The 25,639-nt window shown below is 39.7% G+C and overlaps 2 protein-coding genes across 2 annotated transcripts in view; one reads left to right on the top strand and one right to left on the bottom strand.

The window, feature by feature from the left end:
• The window catches only part of LOC130858568 (3 beta-hydroxysteroid dehydrogenase/Delta 5-->4-isomerase), a 19,476-nt gene extending 11,230 nt beyond the window's left edge, over positions 1-8,246 (bottom strand). Inside the window, exon 1 of the mRNA XM_057745266.1 lies at positions 8,201-8,246. The gene's annotated coding sequence lies outside the window, so the exon portion shown is untranslated. The remainder of the gene's footprint in view (positions 1-8,200) is intronic.
• LOC130833790 (electrogenic aspartate/glutamate antiporter SLC25A13, mitochondrial-like) lies at positions 7,770-25,639 on the top strand. The gene is made up of 2 exons (XM_057703864.1): positions 7,770-7,793; positions 23,786-25,639. Exons 1-2 carry the CDS (start codon positions 7,770-7,772, stop codon positions 25,637-25,639), a joined length of 1,878 nt encoding a protein of 625 aa, XP_057559847.1.

Below are 25,639 nucleotides of genomic sequence, written 5' to 3'. Positions count from 1 at the left end.
CTCCTACTGTCTCATTGCAGCTTCTCCTTTGTCTCTGGATGTGGGGTGTCTTTTTTGGTGAGCTCCAGTGTCTTTCTGTCGATGATTGTTCAGCAGTTAGTTGTAATTCTGGTGCTCTTACAAGAGGGAATGAGCGCACGTCCTCCTACTCCGCCATCTTAATCCTATCTCCATTCATTTTTTTCAACTATATATCTCATGAGTGCCTGCCATGTGTCAGGCACTGCTCTCTGGACCTGGAGATGCAATGGAGAATTAGATCTAAAAGGTGCCTTGTCTGACTTCTGAGGTGGGGAGGTGGGGCCTGGGGGAAGGTGGTTTCTATTTTAATTCCAGTGTGGTCTGAGAGCAGAGATTGTATTTTTTCTAGTACTTTAAATTTGTTAAAGTGTGTTTTATGGCCCAGAATGTGATTTTTGTTGGTGTGTGTTCCATATGAGCTTCAGAAGAATGTGTAATCTGCTGTTTTGGATGGCTTACTGGATCTTTCCATTTCTGAAAAAGAGGTATTGAAGTCTCCAACTATGATAATGGATTCACCTATTTCTCCTTGCAGTTCTATCAGTTTTTGCCTCACATATTTTGATGCTCCATTGCTAGGTGCATACATGTCAAGGATTGTTATGTCTCCTTGGAAAATTGTCCCCTTTATCATTATGCAATGCCTTTTTTTTTTATTGCTGATAACTTTGCTTGCTCTGAGGTCAGCTAGGACTGAAATTATTATTGAGACTCTTACTTTATTTTGATTAGTGTTAATATGGCATATCTTTCTCCATCCTTTTTCTCTTAATCTATATGTGTCTTTATATTTAAAATGGGTTTCTTACAGATAACATGTAGTTGGGTCTTGTTTTTGGATCCACTTTTATAGTCTCTGTTTTTTAATTGGTGTATTTAGACTACTGATGTTTAAAGGAAGTATTGATATAGTTGGGTTAATATCTGTCATATTATAAGAAATAACACGTGTTGGGGAGACAGATCAAGATGGCAGAGTAGAAGGACATGCACTCACTCCCTCTTGCAAGAGCACTGGAATTACAATTAACTGCTGAACAATCATTGACAGAGATTGACAGAGAATCAGACTTTGAATGCCAGAGGGATTTGATTGCAGGAACTCAACAGGACTGGGGGAAACAAACACTCCACTCTTGGAGGGCACACAAACAATAGTGTGTGCACCAGGATCCAGGGGGAAGGAGCAGTGACCCCATATGATTCTGAACCAGACCTACCTGCTGGTGTTGGAGGGTTGCCTGCAGAGGTGGGGGGCAGCTGTGGCTCACTGTGTGGACAGAGACACTGGTGGCAGGGGTTCTGGGAAGTGCTCATTGGCTTGAGCCTTCCCAGAGTCTGCCATTAGCTCCACCAAAGAGCCTGTAAGCTCCAGTGCTGGGTCATAGGCCAAACAACCAACAGAGTGGGAACACAGCCCTACCCACTGGCAGACAAGCAGGTTAAAGTTTTACTGAGCTCCGCCCACCCAGCCCTACCCACCATCAGTACCTCCTATCAGGAAAAACGGCACAAACCTCTTAGATAGCTTCCTCCACAAGAGGACAGGCAGCAGTATCAGCTGTATATGTTCTGTGGAACTGAAAAACATAGCCACAGAAAGATCAAGAAAGTGAAAAAGCAGAGGACTTGTACCAGATGAAGGTACAAGATAAAACCCCAGAAAAACAACTAAATGAAGTGGATATAGGCACCCTTCCAGAAAAAAAATTCAGAATAATGATGGTGAAGATGATCTAGGACTTTGAAAAAAGACTGGATGCAAAGATTGAAAAGATGCAAGAAAAGTTTAACAAAGACCTGGAAGAACTAAAGAACAAACAAACAGAGATAAGCAACACAATAACTGAAGTGAAAAATACACTAGAAGGAACCAACAGCAGATTAACTGAAGCAGAAGGGAGAATAAGTGACTTGGAAGACAGAATGGTGAAAATCACTGGTGCAGAAAAGAATAAAGAAAAAAGAATGAAAAGAAATGAAGACAGCCTAAGATACCTCTGGGGCAATGTTAAACGCACCAACATTCGCATTATAAGGGTTCCCAGAAGGAGAAGAGAGAGAAAGGACCTGAGAAAATACTGGAAGAGATTATAGTTGAAAACTTCCCTAACATGGGAAAGGAAATAGCCACTCAAGTCCAGGAAGTGCAGAGAGCCCCAGGCAGGATAAACCCAAGGAGAAATACACCAAGGCACATAGTAGTCAAATTGACAAAAATTAAAGACAAAGAAAAATTGTTAAAAGCAGCAAGGGAAAAATGACAAATAAAAAACAAGGGAACTCCCATAAGGTTAACAGCTGATTTCTCAGCAGAAACTCTGCAAGCCAGAAGGGAGTGGCACAATATATTCGAAGAGATCAAAGGGAAGAATCTACAACCAAGAATACTCTACCCAGCAAGGATCTCCTTCAGATTCGATGGAGAAATCAAAAGCGTTACAGACAAGCAACAGCTAAGAGAATTCAGCACCACCAAACCAGCCCTACAACAAATGCTAAAGGAACTTCTCTAAGCAGAAAAGAGAAGAAAAGGACCTACAAAAACAAACCAAAAACAATTAATAAAAAGGCAATAGGAACATACATTTCGATTATTACCTTGAATGTAAGTGGACTAAATACTCCAACCAAAAGACACAGACTGGCTGAATGGATACAAAAACAAGACCAATATATATGCTATCACCAAGAGACCCACTTCAGACCTAGGGACACATACAGACTGAAAGTGAGGGGATGGAAAAAGATATTCCATGCAAATGAAAATCAAAAGAAAGCTGGAGTAGCAATACTCATATCAGATGAAATAGACTTTAAAATAAAAAATGTTACATGAGACAAGAAAGGACACTACATAATGATCAAGGGATCAATCCAAGAAGAGGAGATGATAACAATTATAAATTTATATGCACCCAATATAGGAGTACCTCAATACATAAGGCAAATGCTAACAATGATGAAAGAGGAAATTGACAGTAACACAATAATAGTGGGGGACTTTAACACCCCACTTACACCAATGGACAGTTCATCCAGACAGAAAATTAATAGGGAAACACAAGCTTTAAATGACACAATAAACCAGCTAGATTTAATAGACTTCCATAGAACATTAAATCCAAAAAAGGCAGATTACACTTTCTTCTCACGTGCACACAGAACATTCTCCAGGATAGATCACATTTTGGGTCACAAATCAAGACTTGGTAAATTTAAGAAAATTGAAATTGTATCAAATGTCTTTTCCAACCATGATGACATGAGATTAGAAATCAATTACAGGAAAAAAAACTGTAAAAAATACAGACACATGGAGGCTAAACCATACACTACTAAATAACCAAAAGATCACTGAAGAAATCAAAGAGGAAATCAAAAAATACCTAGAGACAAATGACAATGAAAACACAATGATCCAAAACCTACGGGATGCAGCAAAAGCAGTTCTAAGAGGGAATTTTATAGCAATACAATCCTACCTTAAGAAACAAGAAAAATTCCAAATAAACAATCTAACTTTACACCTAAAGGAACTAGAGAAAGAAGAGCAAACAAAACCCAAAGTTAGTAGACAGAGAGAAATCGTAAAGATCAGAACAGAAATAAATGAAATAGAAACAAAGAAAACAATAGCAAAAGTCAATAAAATTAAAAGCTGGTTCTTTGAGAAGGTAAATAAAATTGATAAACCTCTAGCAAGACTCATCAAGAAAAAGAGGGAGAGGACTCAAATCAATAAAATCAGAAATAAAACAGGAGAAGTTACAGTGGACACCACAGGAATAAAAAGCACCATAAGAGACTACTACAAGCAACTATATGCCAATAAAATGGACCACCTGGATGATATGGACAGATTCTTAGAAAGGTATAACCTTCCAAAACTGAATTAGGAAGACATAGAAAATATGAACAGATCAATCACAAGTAATGAAATTGAAAGTGTGATTAAAAATCTTCCAACAAACAAAAGTCCAGGACCAGATGGGTTCACAGGTGAATTTTATCAAACATTTAGAGAACAGCTAACACCCATCCTTCTCAAACTCTTCCAAAAAATTTCAGGGAGAGGAACACTCCCAAACTCATTCTATGAGGCCACCATCACCCTGATACCGAAACCAGATAAAGATACTACAAAAAAATAAAACTACAGACCAGTATCACTGATGAATTTAGATGCAAAAATCCTCAACAAAATACTAGCCAACAGAATCCAGCAACACATTAAAGGGATCATATACCAGATCAAATGTGGTTTATCCTTGGAATGCAAGGATTCTTCAGTATACACAAATCAATCAATGTGATACACCATATTAACAAATTGAAGAATAAAAACCACATGATGATCTCAATAGATGCAGATAAAGCTTTTGAAAAAATTCAACACCCGTTTATCATAAAAATTCTCTCAAAGATGGGCATAGAGGGAACCTACCTCAACATAATAAAGTCCATATATGACAAACCCACAGTAACCATCATTCTCAATAGTGAAAAACTGAAAGCATTCCCTCTAAGATCAGGAACAAGACAAGGATGTCCACTCTCACCACTACTATTCAACATAGTAGTCCTTGCCACGGCCATCAGAGAAAAAAAGAAATAAAAGGAATCCAAATTGGAAAAGAAGAAGTAAAACTGTCACTGTTTGCAGATGACATGATACTATACATAGAAAATCCTAAAGATGCCACCAGAAAGCTACTCAAGCTAATCAATGAATTTGGTAAAGTTGCAGGATACAAAATTAACACACAGAAATCTCTTGCCTTTCTATACACTAACAATGAAAGATCAGAAAGAGAAATTAAGGAAACAATCCCATTTACCACTGCAACAAAAAGAATAAAATACCTAGGAATAAACCTGCCTAAGGAGGAAAAAGACCTGTACTCAGAAAATTATAAGACACTAATGAAAGAAATCAAAGATGACACAAACAGATGGAGAGATATACCATGTTCTTGGATTGGAAGGATCAATATTGTGAAAATGACTATACTACCCAAAGCAATCTACAGATTCAATGCAATCCCTATCAAATTGCCTGTGGCATTTTTTACGGAGATAGAACAAAAAATCCTAAAATTTGTATAGAGACAAAAAAGACCCCTGAGAGCCAAAGCAATCTTGAGGGAAAAAAATGGAGCTGGAGGAATCAGGCTCCCTGACTTCAGACTATACTACAAAGATACAGTAATCAAGACAATATGGTATTGGCACAAAAACAGAAATATAGATCAATGAAACAGGATAGAAAGCCCAGAGATAAACTATGGTCAACTAATTTATGACAAAGGAGGCAAGGATATACAGTGGAGAAAAGGCAGCCTCTTCAATAAGTGGTGCTGGGAAAACTGGACAGCTACATGTAAAAGAATGAAATTAGAACACTTCCTAACACCATACACAAAAATAACCTCAAAATGGATTAAAGGCCTAAAGGTAGGGACAGACACTATAAAACTCCTAGAGGAAAACATAGGAAGAACACTCTTTGACATAAATCACAGCAAGATCCTTTTTGACCTACCTCCAAGATTAATGGAAATAAAAACAAAAATAAATAAGTGGGACCTAATGAAACTTAAAAGCTTCTGCACAGCATAGGAAACTATAAGCAATATGAAAAACAACCCTCAGAATGGGAGACAATATTTGTAAATGAATCAACAGACAAAGGGTTAATCTCCAAAATATATAAACAGTTCATGCAGCTCAATATCAAAAAAACAAACAACCCAATCAAAAAATGGGCAGAAGACCTAAATAGGCATTTCTCCAAAGAAGACATATGAATGGCCAAGAGAAACGTGAAAAGCTGCTCAACATCACTAATTATTAGAGAAATGCAGGTATCACCTCACACTGGTGAGAATGGGCATCATCAGAAAATCTACAAACAGTAAATGCTAGAGAGGGTGTGAAGAAAGGGGAATGCTCTTACACTGTTGGTGGGAATGTAAATTGATACAGTCACTATGGAAAACAGTATGGAGTTTCCCTGAAAAACTAAAAATAGACTTACCACATGACCCAGCAATCCCACTACTGCGCATATACCCAGAGAACACCATAATTCAAAAAGACACATGCACCCCAGTGTTCATTGCAGCACTATTTACAATAGCCAGGACATGGAAGCAACCTATATGTCCATCAATGGATGAATGGATGAATGCATAAAGAATATGTGGTACATATATACAATGGAATATTACTCAGCTGTAAAGAAGAATGAAATTGGGACATTTGTAGAGTTATGGATGGACTTAGAAACTGTCATACAGAGTGAAGTGAGTCAGAAAGAGAAAAACAAATATCGTATATTAAAACATATATGTGGAATACAGAAAAAAGGTACAAATCAACCAGTTTGCAAGGCAGAGATAGAGACACAGATGTAGAGAACAAACATATGAACACCAAGTGGGGAAAGTTGGGGGTGGGGGTTGGGGTGGGATGAATTGGGAGATTGGGATTGCCATGTATACATTGTTAATAAGAAAAAAATATCAAATTGTACACTTTAAATATATGCAGTTTATTGTATGTCAATTGTATCGCAATATAAGTTCTCAAAGAAAAAAAAGAAAGAAAGAACAAGTGTTGGCAAGGATGTGGAGAACAGGGAACTCTCCCTAGTGCATTATTGGTGGAAATGTAAATTGGTGCTGCCAGTGTGGAAAACAGTATAAAGGTTCCTCAAAAAATTAAAAATAGAACTACCATATGATCCATTAATTCCACTTTTGGGTGTTTATCCAAAGAAAATGAAAACACTAACTTGTAAAGATATATGCATCCCTATGTTCACTGTAGCATTATTTACAATAAGCAGGGTACGGAAACAACCTAAATGTCCATCATTGGGTGAAAGGATAAAGAAATTGTGGTATATATGGAGAGTTAGCTCAAGGAACTAAGCAACACATGAGTGACTGAAACACAAGGGCCTGGGAGAGGGTGGGATTAAATGAGGTTGCCAAGGCAAGCTGGGCCAGAGCATGCATAGTCTTGAGAGAATGTCATGGTAATGATTTTGGCTTTCTCCTAAGAGCAGTGTGAAATCAAAAGAGAAACTTAAGTCATGTAGTGGCATGATGAGAATTGCATTTTTAAAAGGTTACTGTGGCTGCTGTGTGGAGAACAGACTAGTGTGAGCTAACAAGACTCAGAGAAACCCTGAGGTTCCAGGGAAGAACTGTGGAAGACTAGGACAAAAGATGGTAACTTGCTCTAAAATAGTAGTATGGAGATGGAGACAAGGTGACAGGCTCATGAGAAATAAAAGGGAACGCTGCACTCCTTCCAAACCACATGCCAGGCATACACATCATGGTCCATCTGAGTATAGCCACTGGCTGGCGTATGACACCCCAGGGAATCCATGAGTTTTAGCTTTAAGTAGAACTTGTTAGTTCAGGTTCATACCCCATGTTCCCTACTGTGGTTAGGAAATTTTGGAAGATGGAGAGGGACAGTTTGTGATATGTCACAAGGTGTGCACTTTGCCTCCTGGAGCTGGCAGATTGTAGGTTGTGTAAGGAGTGTTGACTGCCAGCAGGTCAAAAGTGCAATGGTAAAGGCTGATGCACTGCCCCATGGGCCCACTGGTTTAAAAGGTTAGACAGATGAGGAGTCAAGATGGTAGACTCGGAGGATGCAGAGTTCATGTCTCTGCACAACTAGGGCACCTAACAGGCTTTGGTGGGAGACCATAGACACCTAAGGGGATGGGAGGAACCTCCAGCAGCCAGGTAGGATGTGTGTGGGGGGGGCAGTGAGGGGGAGAAGAGGTAGAGGCAGGATGGGACTGGCATCCCTGAGGGGTGGCTGGGGAGGGAAGGAGTCCCCATACCCTGTGGGGCCCAATCCCAGTTAGGGGTTCAGTGGAGAGAGGGGAGACTCTCAGGAGAGCAGAGGAATGGAAGGGAGCATGGCCAGCACTTCCCCTGCCTGCTTTGGCACCAGGGAGCCAACTGGGCTCCCTGGCTTAAACCTCTGCCCTTGGAGGCTCCCTCCTGCCATGCAGAGACCAAGCCCTGCCCCTACACTCCCACCCAGGGCCCTACCTCTACATGGGGCACTCCGAGACCCTCTCTGAGAACCCCACGAACTGCATTGGGCCTAAACCCCACCCTCACACCCTCACCCAAGGCCTTACCTCCAAACTCTGGAACTCCACACTCAGGCTGTCCTGCTTTTTCCTGGTTCACAGGATCTAAGCCTAGGTTCTGCCCCACACTTAAACATCAACCCACCTAAGCCCCACCCCCTAAGGCCCCGCCTCATGCTTAAACATCACCCCTGCCTAACTTCCACCCCACCTCCCCCACCAAGTGTCACCCTCCCCCACAGGCAAGGCGTTTGCTGGCCTTTTTTTTTTCTTTCTTCCTTTACATTGTGGTTCTGTTTTACCTTGTGGTTGTTGATTAATTTACATTTTTATTTTTTCTAATAAACCTTTTATTTTTCTAATTTTATTTTATTCTTTTTACTTTGTTATTGTTCTGCTCCTTCTGGCTTGTTCCCCCTTTATTTTACTTTCTTTTTTCTGTTGTGGTTCTGTTTTACCTTGTTGTAGTTGTTTCAACTATATTTTTATTTTTCCTAATATATTTTTTATCTTTCTAATTTTAGGTTTTTCTTAGTCTGTTATTGGACTGTTCCTTTTCTTTTTTTTCTTTTGCCACATGTGGCTTGGTGGGTCTTGGTTCCCAGGCTGGGAGTTGGGCCTGAGCTCCTGTGATGAGAGTGCCAAGTCCAAACTGCTGGACTAACAGAGAATCTCAGACCCCACAGAACATTAATTAGAGTGAGGCCTCCCAGAGGTCCTCATCTTGGCATCAAGACCCAGTTCTGGACTTCCTAGGTGGTGTAGTGGGTAAGAATCTGCCTGCCAATGCAGGGGACATGGGTTTGAGCCCTGCCCCAGGAATATACCACATGCTGTGGAGCAACTAAGCCCATGTGCCACAACTATTGAGACCGCGCTCTAGAGCCCGTGAGCCACAGCTATTGAGCCCATGTGTTGCAACTACTGAAGCCCATGTGCCTAGAGCCTGTGCTCAGCAACAAGAGAAGCCACAGCAATGAGGAGCCTGCGCACCACAAGGAAGAGTAGCTCCCGCTCGCAGCAACTAGAGAAAGTGTGTGTGCAGCAATGAAGACCCAACACAGCCAATAAAACAAACAAACAAACAAACAAACAAACAAAACAAAACACCCAGTTCTACCCAAATGCCTGCAAACTCCAGTGCTGGATGCCTCAGGCCAAACAACTAGTAAGACAGGAATACAGCCCCACCATCAAAAAAAAAAAAAAAAAAAAAAAAAAAATAAGAAGACAGAGAAATATCTTGCAGGCAAATGAGCAAGATAAAAGCTCACAAGACCAAATCAATGAAGAAGAAATAGGCAAATTGCCTAAAAAAGAATTCATAGTAATGATACTAAGGATGATGTAAAATCTTGGAAACAGAATAGAGAAAATACAAGAAACATTTGTCAATGACCTAGAAGAACTAAAGGGCAAACAAACAGCAATGAACAACACAATAACTGAAATAAAAAATACTCTAGTGAGGCACGTTAATAATGAAAGCAGGAAAGGACAAGGCAAACATAAGAGAATGCAAGCCTCAGGGAATAAGTAATTTATGGCCTCTTTCACAAGATCCTGCCATGGGCCCTGCAGACATCTGAGTCAAGGAGATAAGAGAAAACCTAATGTATGCACTCTGGCTTCTATTCCTTGCTCCTGAATACATAAGCAGAGCTATAGGCTCCCAAAAAGCACAGAAACTGGTCTATAAAAGGAGAAACTTTCCTTTGGTTCGGGGCTCAGTCTTTGGATGTGAATCCACTGGGCTTGTACCGGTACAATAAACATTGCTTCCTGTATTGCAAGCCTCAGTGTCCTGCCTACCTCTACTGATCCCTCCAACACTAGAAGGAATCAGTAGCAGAATAACTGAGCCAGAAGGACAGATAGGTGAACTGGAGGATAAAATGGTGGAAATAACTGCCATGGAACAGGATAAAGAAAAAAGAGTGAAAAGAATTGAGGTCAGTCTCAGAGACCTCTGGGACAACATTAAAATCACCAAGACCCAGTTTTACCCAACTGCCTGCAAACTCCAGTGCTGGATGCCTCAGGCCAAACAACTAGTAAGACAGAAATACAGCCCCACCCATCAAAAGAAAAATGAGAAGGCAGAGAAATATCTTGCATTTGAATTATAGTGGTCCTAGAAGGAGAAGAGAAAGAAAAAAGTTCTGAGAAAATATTTGAAGACATTATAGTCAAAAACTTCCCTAACATGGGAAAGGAAATATCCACCCAAGTCTAGGAAGCACAGAGAGTCTCATACAGGAAAAACTCTAGGAGAAACACACCAAAACTCATATTCATCAAACTAACAAAAATTAAATTCAAAGGAAAAATATTAAAAGCAGCAAGGGAAAAGCAACAAATAACATACAAGGGAATCCCCATAAGGTTATCAGCTGATTTCTCAGCAGAAACTCCGCAGGCCAAAAGGGAGTGGCAGGATGTATTGAAAGTGATGAAAGGGAAAAACCTACAACCAAGATTACTTTACCCAGCAAGGATCTCATTCAGATTTGACAGAGAAATCAAAAGCTTCACAGACAAGCAACAGCTAAGAGAATTCAGCACCACCAAACCAGCCCTACAACAAATGCTAAAGGAACTTCTCTAAGTGGGAAACATAAGAGAAGAAAAAGACCCACAAAAACAAACCCAAAACAATTAAGAAAATGGTAATAGGAACATACATATCAATAATCACCTTGAATGTAAATGGATTAAACACCCCAAACAAAAGACACAGGCTGGCAGAATGGATACAAAAACAAGACCCATATATATGCTGTCTGCAAGAAACCTGCTTCAGACCTAGGGACACATACAGCCTGAAAGTGAGGGGATGGAAAAAGATATTCCATACAAATGGAAATCACAAGAAAGCTAGAGTAGCAATACTCATATCAGATAAAATATACTCTAAAATAAAGACTTATAAAAGATAAGGAAGGACACTACATGATGACCAAGGGCTCAATCCAAGAAGAAAACATAACAATTATAAATATATATGCACCCAATATAGGAGCACCTCAATACATAACGCAAATGCTAACAGCCATAAAAGGGGAAATTGACAGTAACACAATCATAGTGGGGGACTTTAACACCCCACTTACACCAACAGACAGATCATCCAGAGAGAAAATAAATAAGGAAACACAAGCTTTAAATGACATGATAGACCAGATAGACCTAGGACATTCCACCAGAAAGCAGAAGAATATACTTTCTTCTCAAGTGTATTCTGGAGAATGCACATGGAACATTCTCCAGAATAGATCACATCTTGGGCCTCAAATCAAGCCTTGAAAAATTTAAGAAAATTGAAATCATATCAAGCATCTTTTCTGACAATGGTGTTATGAGATTAGAAATCAATTATAGGGGGAAAAAAAACCTTAAAAAACACAAACACATGGAGGCTAACAGTGCACTGCTAAATAACCAAGAGATCACTGAAGAAATCAAAGAAGAAATTAAAAAAAAAAAACCCTAGAAACAAATGACAATGAAAAACGGTGATCCAAAACCTGTGGGATGCAGCAAAAACAGTTCTGAGAGGGAAGTTTATGACAATTCAAGCTCACCTTAAGAAACAGGAAAAATCTCAAGTACACAATCTAACCTTATACCTAAAGCAACTAGAAAATGAAGAACAAAGAAACCCCAAATTTAGCAGAAGGAAAGAAATCATAAAGATCAGAGCAGAAATAAATGAAGTAGAAACTAAGAAAACAATAGCAAAGATCAATAAAATTAAAAGTTGGTTCTTTGAGAAGATAAACAAAATTGATAAACCTTTAGGTGACTCATCAAGAAAAAAAGGGAGAGGACTCAAATCAATAAAATTAGAAATGAAAAAGGAGAGATTACAATTGACACTGAAGAAATACAAAGAATCATAAGACACTACTACAAGCAACTATATACAAATAAAATAGACAACCTGGAAGAAATGAACAAATTCTTGGAAAGGTACAACTTTCCAAGACTGAATCAGGAAGAATTAGAAAATATAAGCAGACCAATCACAAGTAATGAAATTGAAAGTGTGATTAAAAATCTTCCAACAAACAAAAGTCCAGGACCAGATGGCTTCACAGGTGAATTCTATTAAACATTTAGAGAAGAGGTAACACCTATTTTTCTCAAACTCTTTCAAAAAATTGCAGGGGGAGGAACACTCTCAAACTCATTCTATGAGGCCACCATCATGCTGATACCAAAACCAGACAAAGATATCATAAAAAAAAAAAGAAAAAGAAAGTTATAGACCAATATCACTGATGAACATTGGCACAAAAATCCTCAACAAAATACTAGCAGACAGAATCCAATAGCACATTAAAAAGATCATACACCATGATCAAGTGGAATTTATCCCAGGGATGCAAAAATTCTTCAATATATGCAAAACAATCAATGTGATACACCATATTAACAAATTGAAGAATAAAAATCATATGACCATCTCAATAGATGCATAAAAAGCTTCTGACAAAATTCAACACCAATTTATGATACAAACTCTCCAGAAAGTGGGCATAGAGGGAACCTACCTCAACATAATAAAGGCCATATATGACAAACCCACAGCAAACATCATTCTCAATGGTGAAAAATTGAAAGCATGCCCTCTAATATTAGGAACAAGACAAGTATGTCCACTCTCACCACTATTATTCAACATAGTATTGGAAGTCCTAGCCATGGCAATCAGAGAAGAAAAAGAAATAAAAGGAACCCAAGTTGGAAAAGAAAAATTAAAACTGTTTGCAGATAACATGATACTATACATAGAAAATCCTAAAGATACCACCAGAAAACTACTAGAACTAATTAGTGAACTTAGTAAGGTTGCAGGATACAAAATTAATGCACAGAAATCTCTTGCATTCCTATACACTAACAATGAAAGATCAGAAACAGAAATTAAGGAAACAATTCCATTTACAATCTCAACAAAAATAAAATACCTAGGAATAAACCTACCTAAGGAGGCAAAAAACCTGTACTCAGAAAACCATAAAACACTGATGAAAGAACTCAAAGATGACATAAACAGATGGAGAGATACACCATGCTCCTGGATTGGAAAAATCAATATTGTGAAAATGACTATACTACCCAAAGCAATCTACTGGTTCAATGCAATCCCTATTAAATTACCAATGGTGTTTTTCACAGAACTAGGGTCAAAAAGTTATAAAATTTGTATGGAAACACAAAAGGTCCCAAATAGCCAAAGCAACCTTGAGGAAGAAAAACAGAGCTGGAGGAATCAGGCTCCCTGACTTCAGACTATACTACAAAGCCACAGTAATCAAGATAATATGGTACTGGCACAAAAACAGACATATAGATCAATGGTACAGGATAGAAAGCCCAGAGATAAACCCACACACCTGCAGTCACCTAATCTATGACTAAGGAGGCAAGAATATACAATGGAAATAAAACAGCCTCTTCAATAAATGGTGCTGGGGAAACTGGACAACTATATGTAAAAGAATGAAATTAGAACACCATACTACCTAAAATTATACACAAAAATAAATTCAAAATGGATTAAAGACCTAAATGTAAGACCAGACACTATAAAATTCTTAGAGGAAAACATAGGAAGAACACTCTTTGACATAAATCACAGCAAGATATTTTATGACCCACCTCCTAGAGTAATGAAAATAAAAACAAAAATAAGCAAACAGGACCTAATTAAACTTGAAAACTTTTGCACAGCAAAGGAAACCATAAAGAAGATGAAAGACAATGCTCAGAATGGTAGAAAATATTTGCAAATGAAGCAACAGACAAAGGATTCATCTCCAAAATATGCAACAGCTATTGCAGCTCAGTATCAAAAAAACAAACAACCCAATCAAAAAAAAAAAATGGGTGGAAGACCTAAATAGCCATTTCAGAAAAGAAGACATACAGATACCCAAGAGGCACATGAAAAGATGCTCAATAGCACTAATTATTAGAGAAATGCAAATCAAAACTACAATGAGGTATCACCTCACACCAGTCAGAATGGCCATCATCAGAAAATCTACAAACAATAAATTCTGGAGAGGATGAGGAGAAAAGAGAACCCTCTTGCACTGTTGTTGGGAATGTAAATTGATAACAGCCACTGTGGAGAAAGTATGGAGGTTCCTTAAAAGACTGAAAATAGAATTACCATATGACCCAGCAATCCCCCTACTGGGCATATACCCTGAGAAAACCGTAATTCAAAAAGACACATGCACCCCAATGTTCATTGCAGCACTATTTACAATAGCCAGGTCATGGAAGCAACCTAAATGTCCATTGACAGACAAATGGATAAAGAAGACATGGTACAGATATACAATGGAATATTACTCAGCCATAAAGAGAAATGAAATTGGGTCATTTGTAGAGATGTGGATGGACCTAGAGACTGTCATATACAGTGAAGTAAATCAGAAAGAGAAAAACAAATATTATATATTAATGCACATACGTGGAATCTAGAAAAATGGTATAGGTGAACCTATTTGTAGGACAGGAATAGAAAAGCAGATGTAGAGAACTGTTGTGTGGACACAGTGGGGGACGGGGAGGGTGGAATGAATTGGGAGGTTGGGTTTGGCATAAATACACTACCATGTGTAAAGTGGATAGCTAGTGGGAACCTGCTGTGTAGCACTGGGAGCTCAGCATGGTGCTCTGTGATGGCCTAGTTGGGTGGGATGAGGGGGAGGGAGGTCCAAGAGGGAGGGGATGTGTGTATGCATATGGCTGATTCACTTTGCTGTGCGGCAGAAACTAACACAACATTGTAAAGCAATTATGCTCCAATAAAAGAAAAGTATTTCCAGTCACAGTCTTGACAGCAAAAAGCTTTGAACCTTGTTATAAATAAAATGACATAAAACTGAAAAAAACTTAAAAAATAAAAGGTTAAATATCTGCCAAACCTGTTGCCTTGTCTAGCCTAGCTGAGCAACCCTTTCTTCCACCTGACAGAATGACTGTTAACAATCAATAGAGTCAATCAGTCAAAACCTTCCTCTAAACAGTCCCATGAAATGTACCACGGTTTTGAAAGAATGCATTAAGCTTTCTAAATTCAGTACCAATAGCTCAACAACAAGCCCAGTGTAAATATATTCTGAGTAAATGATAAAAGGGAGGGATGGCGGGGGTCAACTTATATTAGAGGAATACCAGATAGGCAAGAGGAGAAAGAGTATGAGAACAAACGTTCTGTCCATTACACTTAATACTTGGTATCATTTACTTATTGATCTGAATTGGGTTGGCAGACCACCACCTGTTTTTATGAGTAAACTTTTACTGGAACACAGCCACATCCATCTGCTTTTGTGTTGTCTATGGCTGCTTTCATGCTACAATAGCAGAACTAAGTAGATGTGACAGACTATACATATGGTCCACAAAGCCTAAAATTTTACTGTCTGGCCCTTTAGAGACAAGTGTGGTCTATCTCTAAACAGAACCAGTTTAAGAGAGTAGTAGGCTTCTTTTAGGCAAATTTTATTCCAAGTTCTTTATGTCCATGAATATAGTTACTACTCTTTACACAAACCTTTGAAAAGAAATTCTATTTGGCACTAGTGACAGATGGAAATGAAATTGTTCAATGTTCTTAAAGGCCAAAAATTAGACCAAATGTTGCTTTCAGAATAGGTTTTGTGTATGTGTGTTTGAATTGCATAGGCTTTCATTTAAAAGAATAGATTATTGAATTATGCCCTCTTTGAAATAATAATGATATGAGCAGAAAAAAATTTTAACTCAGAAATGGCTTCTTTAAACCAATACTTGTTAAAGCAAAGCTCTCAAATTTTCAAGCTCCATCCAGCTACCCTTAGTTCTCCCAAATTCCCAGTCCTCTAATAGAAAATATGTTAACAAATTGTACTATTTCAAGTGACTTTGTAACATCTGTTTAACACAAAAAATCTCAGTTGCAGTAATCCTATTGCCCAAGGCAAACTGTAAATCTATTGCTATTCAACTGTTCTAGGTAAAAACAACCATACCAAGATACATACAAGGGCGAGTCAAAAATTATCTGGTTTTATTAAAACTTCTGTTGGCTGCACTGTCTTAGTGCTTTCTGCTCAAGGCTACTGTCCCCCCAGTCACTGCCATGCAGGTGTGAACGTTTTACATCAGTTCATTCGTAATTGTGGTGTAAACAAAAATGGATGCCCCAATTGTGATTTGCACAAAAGAAGAACAGTGTGCAGTGATTCATTTTTTGTGGTCTGAGGGTGTACCTGGTGCCATTATTTATCAAAAGATTTTGCACACAGTATGGAGAAAGTGTTTTGTCGCAAAGAAGGTCACCTATCGTCCTGATTTTGCTCCATCAGACTTTCACCTGTTTGGTCCCCTGAAAGCAGCCCTATGAGGACAGAGATTCACTTCTGATGAAGTGAAGACAGCAGTGCACTCATGGCTCACAGCTCAGCCTAAAACATTTTTTAAAATTTTTTTTGGGGGTACACCAAGTTCAATCATCTGTTTTTATACACATATCCCCATATTCCTTCCCTCCCTCAACTCCCCCCTCCCTCCCTCAACTCCCCCCCACCCTCCCTCGAGTCCCCCCCACCGTCCCCAAAGACCTAGTCCTCTAAGGCATCTTCCATCCTCAAGTTGGACTCCCTTTGTTATACAACAACTTCCCACTGGCTATCTATTTTACAGTTGGTAGTATATATATATGACTGTGCTACTCTCTCGCTTTGTCTCAGTTTCCCCTTCACCCCCCGCCCCCCCCCCAAAGCTCGAGTTCTCCAGTCCATTCTCTGTATCTGCGTCCTTGTTCTTGTCACTGAGTTCATCAGTACCATTTTTAGATTCCGTATATGTGAGTTAGCATACAATATTTGTCTTTCTCTTTCTGACTTACTTCACTCTGTATAACAGACTCTAGGTCTATCCACCTCATGACATATAACTCCATCTCATCCCTTTTTATAGCTGAGTAATATTCCGTTGTATATATATGCCACATCTTCTGTATCCATTCATTTGTTGATGGGCATTTAGGTTGCTTCCATGTCCTGGCCATTGTAAATAGTGCTGCAATAAACATTAAGGTACATGTTTCTTTGGGGATTATGGTTTTCTTTGGGTATATGCCCAGTAGTGGGATGACTGGATCATATGGTAGTTCTAGTTGTAGTTTTTGAAGGAACCTCCAAACTGTTTTCCATAGTGGCTGTACCAACTTACAGTCCCACCAACAGTGCAGGAGAGTTCCCTTTTCTCCACACCCTCTCCAGCATTTGTTGTTTCCAGATTTTGTGATGATGGCCATTCTGATTGGTGTGAGGTGATACCTCATTGTGGCTTTGACTTGCATTTCTCTGATGATGAGTGATGTTGAGCATCTTTTCATGTGTTTGTTGGCCATCTGTATGTCTTCTTTTCTGAGATGTCTATTTAGGTCTTCTGCCCATTTGTGGATTGGGTTATTTGCTTTTTTGGTATGAAGCTGAAGGAGCTGCTTGTATATTTTGGAGGCCAAGCCTTTGTCTGTTGTTTCATAGGCAACTATTCTTTCCCATTCTGAGGGTTGCCTTTTAGTCTTGTTTATGGTTTCTTTCGCTGTGCAAAAGCTTTTAAGTATCATGAGGTCTCATTTGTTTATTCTTGATTTTATTTCCATGATTCTAGGAGGTGGGTCCAAAAGGATCTTGCTTTGATGGATGTCATAGAGTGTTCTGCCTATGTTTTCCTCTAGGAGTTTTATAGTGTCTGGCCTTACATGTAGGTCTTTAATCCATTTGGAGTTGATTTTTGTGTATGGTGTTAGGAAGTGTTCTAATTTCATTGTTTTACATGTTGCTGTCCAATTTTCCCAGCACCACTTATTGAAGAGGCTTTTTTCCATTGTATACTCGTGCTTCCTTTGTCAAGGTAAGGTGCCCATATGTGTTTGGGCTTACTTCTGAGTTCTCTATTCTATTCCATTGATCGTCCTTTCTGTTTTTGTGCCAGTACCATACTGTCTTGATCACTATGGCCTTGTAGTGTACTTTGAAGTCAGGAAGCCTGATTCCACCAACTCCATTTTTCCTTCTCAAGATTGCTTTGGCTATTCGGAGTCTTTTGCGTTTCCATACAAATCATAAGATTTCTTGCTCTAGTTCTGTGAAAAATGCCATTGGTAATTTGATCGGGATTGCATTGAATCTGTAAATTGCTTTGGGTAGTACAGTCATTTTCACGATGTTGATTCTTCCAATCCAGGAACATGGTATGTCCCTCCATCTGTTTGTGTCGTCTTTGATTTCTTTCAGCAATGTCTTAAAGTTTTCTGCATACAGATCTTTTGCCTCCTTAGGCAGGTTTATTCCTAGGTATTTTCTTCTTTTTGTTGCAGTGGTGAATGGGAAAGTTTCCTTAATTTCTCTTTCTGCTCTTCCATTGTTAGTGTATAGGAATGCAAGAGATTTCTGTGCATTAATTTTGTATCCTGCTACTTTACTAAACTCATCAATGAGTGCTAGCAGTTTTCTGGTAGAGTCTTTAGGGTTTTCTATATATAATATCATGTCATCTGCAAAGAGTGACAATTTTACTTCTTCTTTTCCAATTTGGATTCCTTTGATTTCTTTTTCTTCTCTGATTGCTGTGGCTAAAACTTCCAAAACTATGTTGACTAATAGTGGTGAGAGTGGACACCCTTGTCTTGTTCCTGTTCTTAGAGGGAATTCTTTCAGTTTTTCCCCATATAGAATGATGTTGGCCTTTGGTTTGTCATATATGGCTTTTATTATGTTGAGGTAATTTCCTCCTATGCCCATTTTCTGGAGAGCTTTTATCATAAATGGATGTTGAACTTTGTCAAAAGCTTTTTCTGCATCTATTGAAATGATCATATGGTTTTTATCCTTCAAGTTGTTGATATAATGTATCACGTTGATTGATTTGCGTATATTGAAGAATCCTTGCATCCCAGGGATAAACCCCACTTGATCATGGTGTATGATTTTTTTAATGTGCTGTTGGATTCTGTTAGCTAGTATTTTATTGAGGATTTTTGCATCTATATTTATCAGTGATATTGGTCTGTAATTTTCTTTTTTTGTAACATCTTTGCCTGGTTTTGGTATCAGGGTGATGGTGGCCTCGTAGAATGAGTTTGGGAGTGCTCCGCCTTCTGCAATATTTTGGAAGAGTTTGAGAAGGGTAGGTGTTAGCTCTTCTCTAAATGTTTGATAGAATTTGCCCGTGAATCCATCTGGTCCTGGGCTTTTGTGTGTTGGGAGATTTTTAATCACTGCCTCAATTTCCGTACTTGTGATTGGTCTGTTCACAGTTTCTATTTCTTCCTGGTTCAGTCTTGGAAGATTGTATTTTTCTAAGAATGTATCCATTTCTTCCAGGTTATCCAATTGATTGGCATATAGTTGCTTGTAGTAGTCTCTCATGATCTTTTGTATTTCTGAGGTGTCTGTTGTTACTTCTTTTTCATCTCTAATTCTCTTGATTTGCATCTTCTCCCTTTTTTTCTTGATGAGTCTGGCTAATGGTTTATCAATTTTGTTAATCTTCTCAAAGAACAAGCTTTTAGTTTTATTAATTTTTGCTATGGCTTCCTTCCTTTCTTTTTCATTTATTTCTGCTCTGATCTTTATGATTTCTTTCCTTCTGCTCACTTTGGGGTTTCTTTGTTCTTCTTTTTCTAATTGTTTTAGGTGTAAGGTTAGGTTGCTTATTCGATAATTTTCTTGTTTCTTCAGGTAGGACTGTATTGCTATAAACTTCCCTCTTAGAACTGCTTTTGCTGCATCCCATAGGTTTTGGGTTGTTGTGTTTTCATTTGTTTGTTTGTTTCTAGATATTTTTGATTTCCTCTTTGATTTCTTTAGTGATTTCTTGATTGTTTAATAGTGAATTGTTTAGCCTCCAGGTGTTTGTATTGTTTACAGTTTTTTTCCTGTAATTGATATCTAGTCTCATGGTGTTGTGGTCTGAGAAGATGCTTGATATGATTTCAATTTTCTTGAATTTGCTGAGGTTTGATTTGTGACCCAAGATGTGATCTATCCTGGAAAATGTTCTGTGTGCACTTGAGAAAAAGGTGTATTCTGTCGTTTTTGGATGGAATGTCCTATAAGTATCAATTAAGTCGAGATGGTCTAATGTGTCATTTAAAGCTTGTGTGTCTTTATTGATTTTCTGTTTGGATGATCTGTCCATTGATGTAAGTGGGGTGTTCAAGTCTCCCACTATTATTGTGTTACTGTCGATGTCCCCTTTTATAGCTGTGAGCATTTGCCTTATGTATTGAGGTGCTCCTATGTTGGGGGCATAGATATTTACCATTGTGATATGCTCTTCTTGAATGGATCCCTTGATCATTATGTAGTGTCCTTCCTTGTCTCTTGTAATAGTCTTTACTTTCAAGTCTAATTTGTCTGATATGAGTATTGCTACTCCAGCTTCCTTTAGGCTTCCATTTGCATGGAATATCTTTTTCCATCCCTTTCCTTTCAGTCTATATGTATCCCTTGGTCTGAAGTGGGTTTCTTGTAGGCAGCATATAGAAGGGTCTTGTTTTTGTATCCATTCAGCCAGTCTGTGTCTTTTGGTTGGAGCATTTAATCCATCTACATTTAAGGTGATTATTGACATATGTGTTCCAATTACCATTTTCTAAATTGTTTTGGGTTTGTACTTGTAGGTGTTTTCCTTTTCTTGTGTTTCCTACTTAGAGAAGTTCCTTTAGCACTTGTTGTAAGGCTGGTTTGGTGGTGTTGAATTCTCTTCACTTTTGCTTGTCTGGAAAGCTTTTGATTTCTCCCTCAAATCTGAATGAGATTCTTGCTGGGTAGAGTATTCTTGGCTGTAGGTTTCTCTCTTTTAGGACTTGCAGTATATCCTGCCATTCCCTTCTGGCCTGCAGAGTTTCTGTAGAAAGGTCAGCTGTTATCCTTATGAGTTTTCCCTTATATGTTGTTTGTTGCTTTTCTCTTGCTGCTTTTAATATTTTTTCTTTGTGTTGAATTGTCGTTAGTTTGATTAATATGTGTCTTGGTGTATTTCTCCTTGGGTTTATTCTGTATGGGACTCTCTGTGCTTCTTGGACTTGGTTAATTATTTCCTTTCCCACGTTGCGGAAGTTTTCCACTATAACCTCTTCAAATATTTTCTCAGACCCTTTCTTTGTTTCTTCTTCTTTTGGGATGCCTATAATTCGAATGTTGGTATGCTTAATGTTATCACTGAGGTCTCTGAGACTGTCTTCTATTCTTTTTATTCTTTTTTCTTTTTCTTGCTCTGTGGCGTTTATTTCCCCCATTCTATCTTCCAACTCACTTATTCGTTCTTCTGCCTCAGTCATTCTGCTGGTTATAGCCTCTAGAGTATTTTTAATTTCCGTTATTTTGTTATCCATTGCTGTTTGTTTTTCTGAGTTTTTATGAACTGTTTCTTGTACTTTCTCTATTTTGTTATCGAGATTTTGTATCATTTGTACTATCATTCCTCTGAATTCTTTTTCAGGCATTTTTCCTATTTCCTCCTCATTTATTTGGTCTTGTGGGTTTTTTTCCTGCTCCTTTGCCTGCATGGTGTTTCTTTGTTTCCTCATGGTTGTCCAAACTTTTGGGGTTGCTTATCCTGGCGATAGAGGTGTTTATAGAAGACTGTCCAAGCCTCAGACTAATGTCCAAGCATTGGATTAAAGAAATACTAAGTCTAGGAAACACATACATATATAAGACACACAATTACTGAATCCATTAGGACATAAGGCTCTGGAAAGACTTGACAGAACCCCAATGTGCTATCAGATATTCAAAGAGAAACCCAACAGAAATTGATAACTGAAACAGAAGACATCAGAGACAAAAGCAAAAGCAAACAAGCAAACAAATAACACCTTACACATACAAACACTAATCCAGGGAGATTTTGTAAGCTAGGATCAAATACAGAAAAGAGCTAGAGTACCACCAGACAGAATGGAGATTCTCAGAATGAAATTAGACAATTGTACTAAGAACTAAGATAAAGACAAAAACCTAATATTAAATACCAAGGTGGTGCATCATCTGGAGAATAGAGCAAGGAGTCTGAGCAGATCGATAGTGTTGCTTATAAGTATGTTAAGATAAAATAAACTAAAAATGGCTGGAAGAAAGGGGAACAGAAGAGCATAGTGTGATTGGAAATATGCAAATAAAAAGAAAGGAATAGAAATGTATAAAAGATTGGGATGAAAGGAAAGTATGAGAGTGATATTGTCCATACTACCAAAAACTTAGCTAGATGTAGAAGTATATAAAAAGGAAAAAAAAAATAGAATAAAAAATATCATTAAAAAATTATGTTATAAAACGTGTAGATCTGTTAGGACTAAGATCTTAATTAATAAAGAAAAAAAAAAGGGAGAAAAAAAAAAAACCAGAACTGATCCCAGAATGGACCAGTTCAATAGAATTGATACTAATATTTCTGTTTCCTTAGAGTCTCAGCTGTAAGTGTCCTTCTACTCACCTTGGGGTTTTTTTGCATTATTCTGTGACCAGCAGAGCTTCCTTTATTTTTCGTCTGTAAGCGTCAGTGTGTGGGGAGGGAGAGGGTACAATAGTGGCTTCTTCCCCTGGGAGTGAGTGAGCAGTGGCGCACTGTTGTTTCAGTCAGTCTTGGAGGTACCTGTTGCAGAGGGAAGCCGGTGGCTCAGGTGTAAACAGAAAGTCTCAGAGTTGGGCCTCTCTCGGGTTTGTTTGTTTGTTTGTTTTTTCTCAGCAGCCTCCCTGCTGCCGGTGTTCCAAGGGGTTTTAATCCAGCCCCACTGAGTGCCTGAGGGTACCTGTTATCCCTGAGCGCCTTAGGTGGCCCACAGGGCTTCTCTCCACTGCCTGTTGCAGGCGCCGAAGGAGAGAGAGAGGCTACTCGCGCGGCTCCTCCCCCCCGCCCGTGAGCCTGCAGCTTCCAGCTGCCGTCATGGCCGGGCAGCTCTCAGGGGCTGGCACTCCTCGGCGCGGAGCTATTCCCTCCTGTCCTCTCAGTCCGTCACCTTACTGGCAACAATTTTTCTCACCCTGAACCAGCTCTCCGGTTCCCACGCTCCCGCTCCCGGACCCTCTGTTCAGCTGTGAATCGACGTCTTGGTCCGGCAACGCTGAGCTGCGGTGCAGACCCTCCGTGTGTTTCTCACTCCCTCCTGTCTGCCACAGCTCCGCCGCTTCACCCTCTTTGAGCCGTCGTAGATGCCTCCCTACTGGTTATGTAGGGATCCTCGCGGTCCTTTCTGGTGTCCGAGGTCGTCTGCTGGTGTTCAGCTGGTTCTCTGTGGGAATTATTGCGTCCTTCGGTGCATTCCCAATGCATCCGTGGAGAGGGATGCATTCCACGTCCCTCTACTTCGCCGCCATCTTTTTCTCCCTAAAACATTTTTTGATGAGGGAATATGAAAGCTTGTTTACAGATGGACAAAGTGCATTGAAAAGCAAGGAGATTATATCAAAAAATGATGTATTTGTCTTTTCTAAAGGTTAATTAAAATAAATTCTGCAGGTATCGCCGCCCCACCACCGTCGGCGAGGGAAGTGAGCGGCCAGGGTCCGCAGCGCTAGCTAGCCGGTGAGAGCATCCCGCAGCCGTCCGCAGCCGTCCACACCCGGGGGTGAAGCATGGCGGCCGCCAAGGTTAATATCCTTTCAAGAATTTGTGGCATTTGAATCTGTCCTGTGTGCCCCAGATGCTTTGTTCATGGTGGCCTTCCAGCTGTTTGACAAAGCTGACAAAGGGGAAGTCACTTTTGAGGACGTTAAGCAAGTTTTTGGACAGACCACAATTCATCAATGTATTCCATTTAACTGGGATTCAGAATCTGTGCAACTGTACTTTGGGAAAGAAAGAAAAAGACATCTGACATATGTGGAATTCACTCAGTTTTTACTGGAAATACAACTGGAGCATGCAAAGAAAGCCTTTGTTCAAAGGGACAATGCCAGGACCGGAAAAGTCACAGCCATTGACTTCCGAGACATCATGGTCAACATCCGCCCTCATGTCTTGACACCTTTTGTAGAAGAATGTCTAGTAGCTGCTGCTGGAGGTACCACGTCCCATCAAGTTAGTTTCTCCTATTTTAATGGATTTAATTCGCTCCTTAACAACATGGAACTCATTAGAAAGATCTACAGCACTCTGGCTGGCAACAGGAAAGATGTAGAGGTGACTAAGGAGGAGTTTGTTCTGGCAGCTCAGAAATTTGGTCAGGTTACACCCATGGAAGTTGACATCTTGTTTCAGTTAGCAGATTTATATGAGCCACGGGGACGTATGACCTTAGCCGACATTGAACGGATTGCTCCTCTGGAAGAGGGAACTCTGCCCTTCAACTTGGCTGAGGCCCAGAGGCAGAAGGCCTCAGTTGATTCATCTGGACCAATTCTCCTACAAATTGCAGAGTCAGCCTGCAGGTTTGGTCTGGGTTCTATTGCTGGAGCTGTCAGAGCCACAGCCGTGTATCCTATCAATCTGGTAAAAACTCGAATGCAGAACCAGCAATCGACTGGCTCTTTCGTGGGAGAACTTATGTATAAAAACAGCTTTGACTGCTTTAAGAAAGTGCTACGCTATGAAGGCTTCTTTGGACTGTATAGAGGTCTGTTGCCACAGTTATTGGGAGTCGCCCCAGAGAAGGCCATAAAACTTACAGTGAATGATTTTGTGAGGGATAAATTCATGCGCAAAGATGGCTCAGTCCCGCTTGCAGCAGAAATTCTTGCTGGAGGCTGTGCAGGAGGCTCCCAGGTGATTTTCACAAATCCTTTGGAAATTGTCAAGATTCGTTTGCAAGTGGCTGGAGAAATCACCACTGGTCCCCGAGTCAGTGCTCTGTATGTCGTAAGGGACCTAGGCTTCTTTGGGATCTATAAGGGTGCCAAAGCATGCTTTCTGCGGGACATTCCTTTCTCGGCCATCTACTTCCCTCGCTATGCTCATATGAAGGCCTCCCTTGCAAATGAAGACAGGCAAATCAGCCCCGGAAGCCTGCTCTTAGCTGGCGCTGTAGCCGGTATGCCTGTAGCATCTCTAGTGACCCCCGCTGATGTTATCAAGACGCGATTACAGGTGGCCGCCCGGGCCGGCCAGACCACTTACAGCGGAGTGATAGACTGCTTTAGGAAGATCCTGTGGGAAGAAGGCCCAAAGGCTTTGTGGAAAGGAGCTGGCGCTCAGGTGTTTCGGTCCTCCCCTCAGTTTGGTGTAACTTTGCTGACCTATGAATTGCTACAGCGGTGGTTCTACATTGATTTTGGAAGAGTGAAACCCATGGGATCAGAGCCAGTTCCAAAATCCAGGATCACACTGCCTGCTCCCAATCCTGATCACGCTGGGGGCTACAAACTGGCAGTTGCAACGTTCGCAGGGATTGAAAACAAATTTGGACTTTACCTACCTCTCTTCAAGCCATCAGCATCTACCTCACAAGTCATTGGTGGAGGCCGGTAG

This window comes from Hippopotamus amphibius, chromosome 1 (genome assembly GCF_030028045.1).
Source record: "Hippopotamus amphibius kiboko isolate mHipAmp2 chromosome 1, mHipAmp2.hap2, whole genome shotgun sequence".
Classification (NCBI taxonomy): domain Eukaryota; kingdom Metazoa; phylum Chordata; class Mammalia; order Artiodactyla; family Hippopotamidae; genus Hippopotamus; species Hippopotamus amphibius.
This window is presented reverse-complemented; position numbering and strand designations above follow the sequence as displayed.

What these genes read in the sequence shown, in the direction of transcription:
- LOC130833790 (XM_057703864.1), top strand. Translation starts at nt 7,770, where the DNA reads ATGGGAGGAACCTCCAGCAGCCAG. An exon ending in GAGGAACCTCCAGCAGCCAG is followed by an intron (nt 7,794 to 23,785) that starts GTAGGATGTGTG and finishes AGCCGTCCGCAG; the next exon opens with CCGTCCACACCCGGGGGTGA.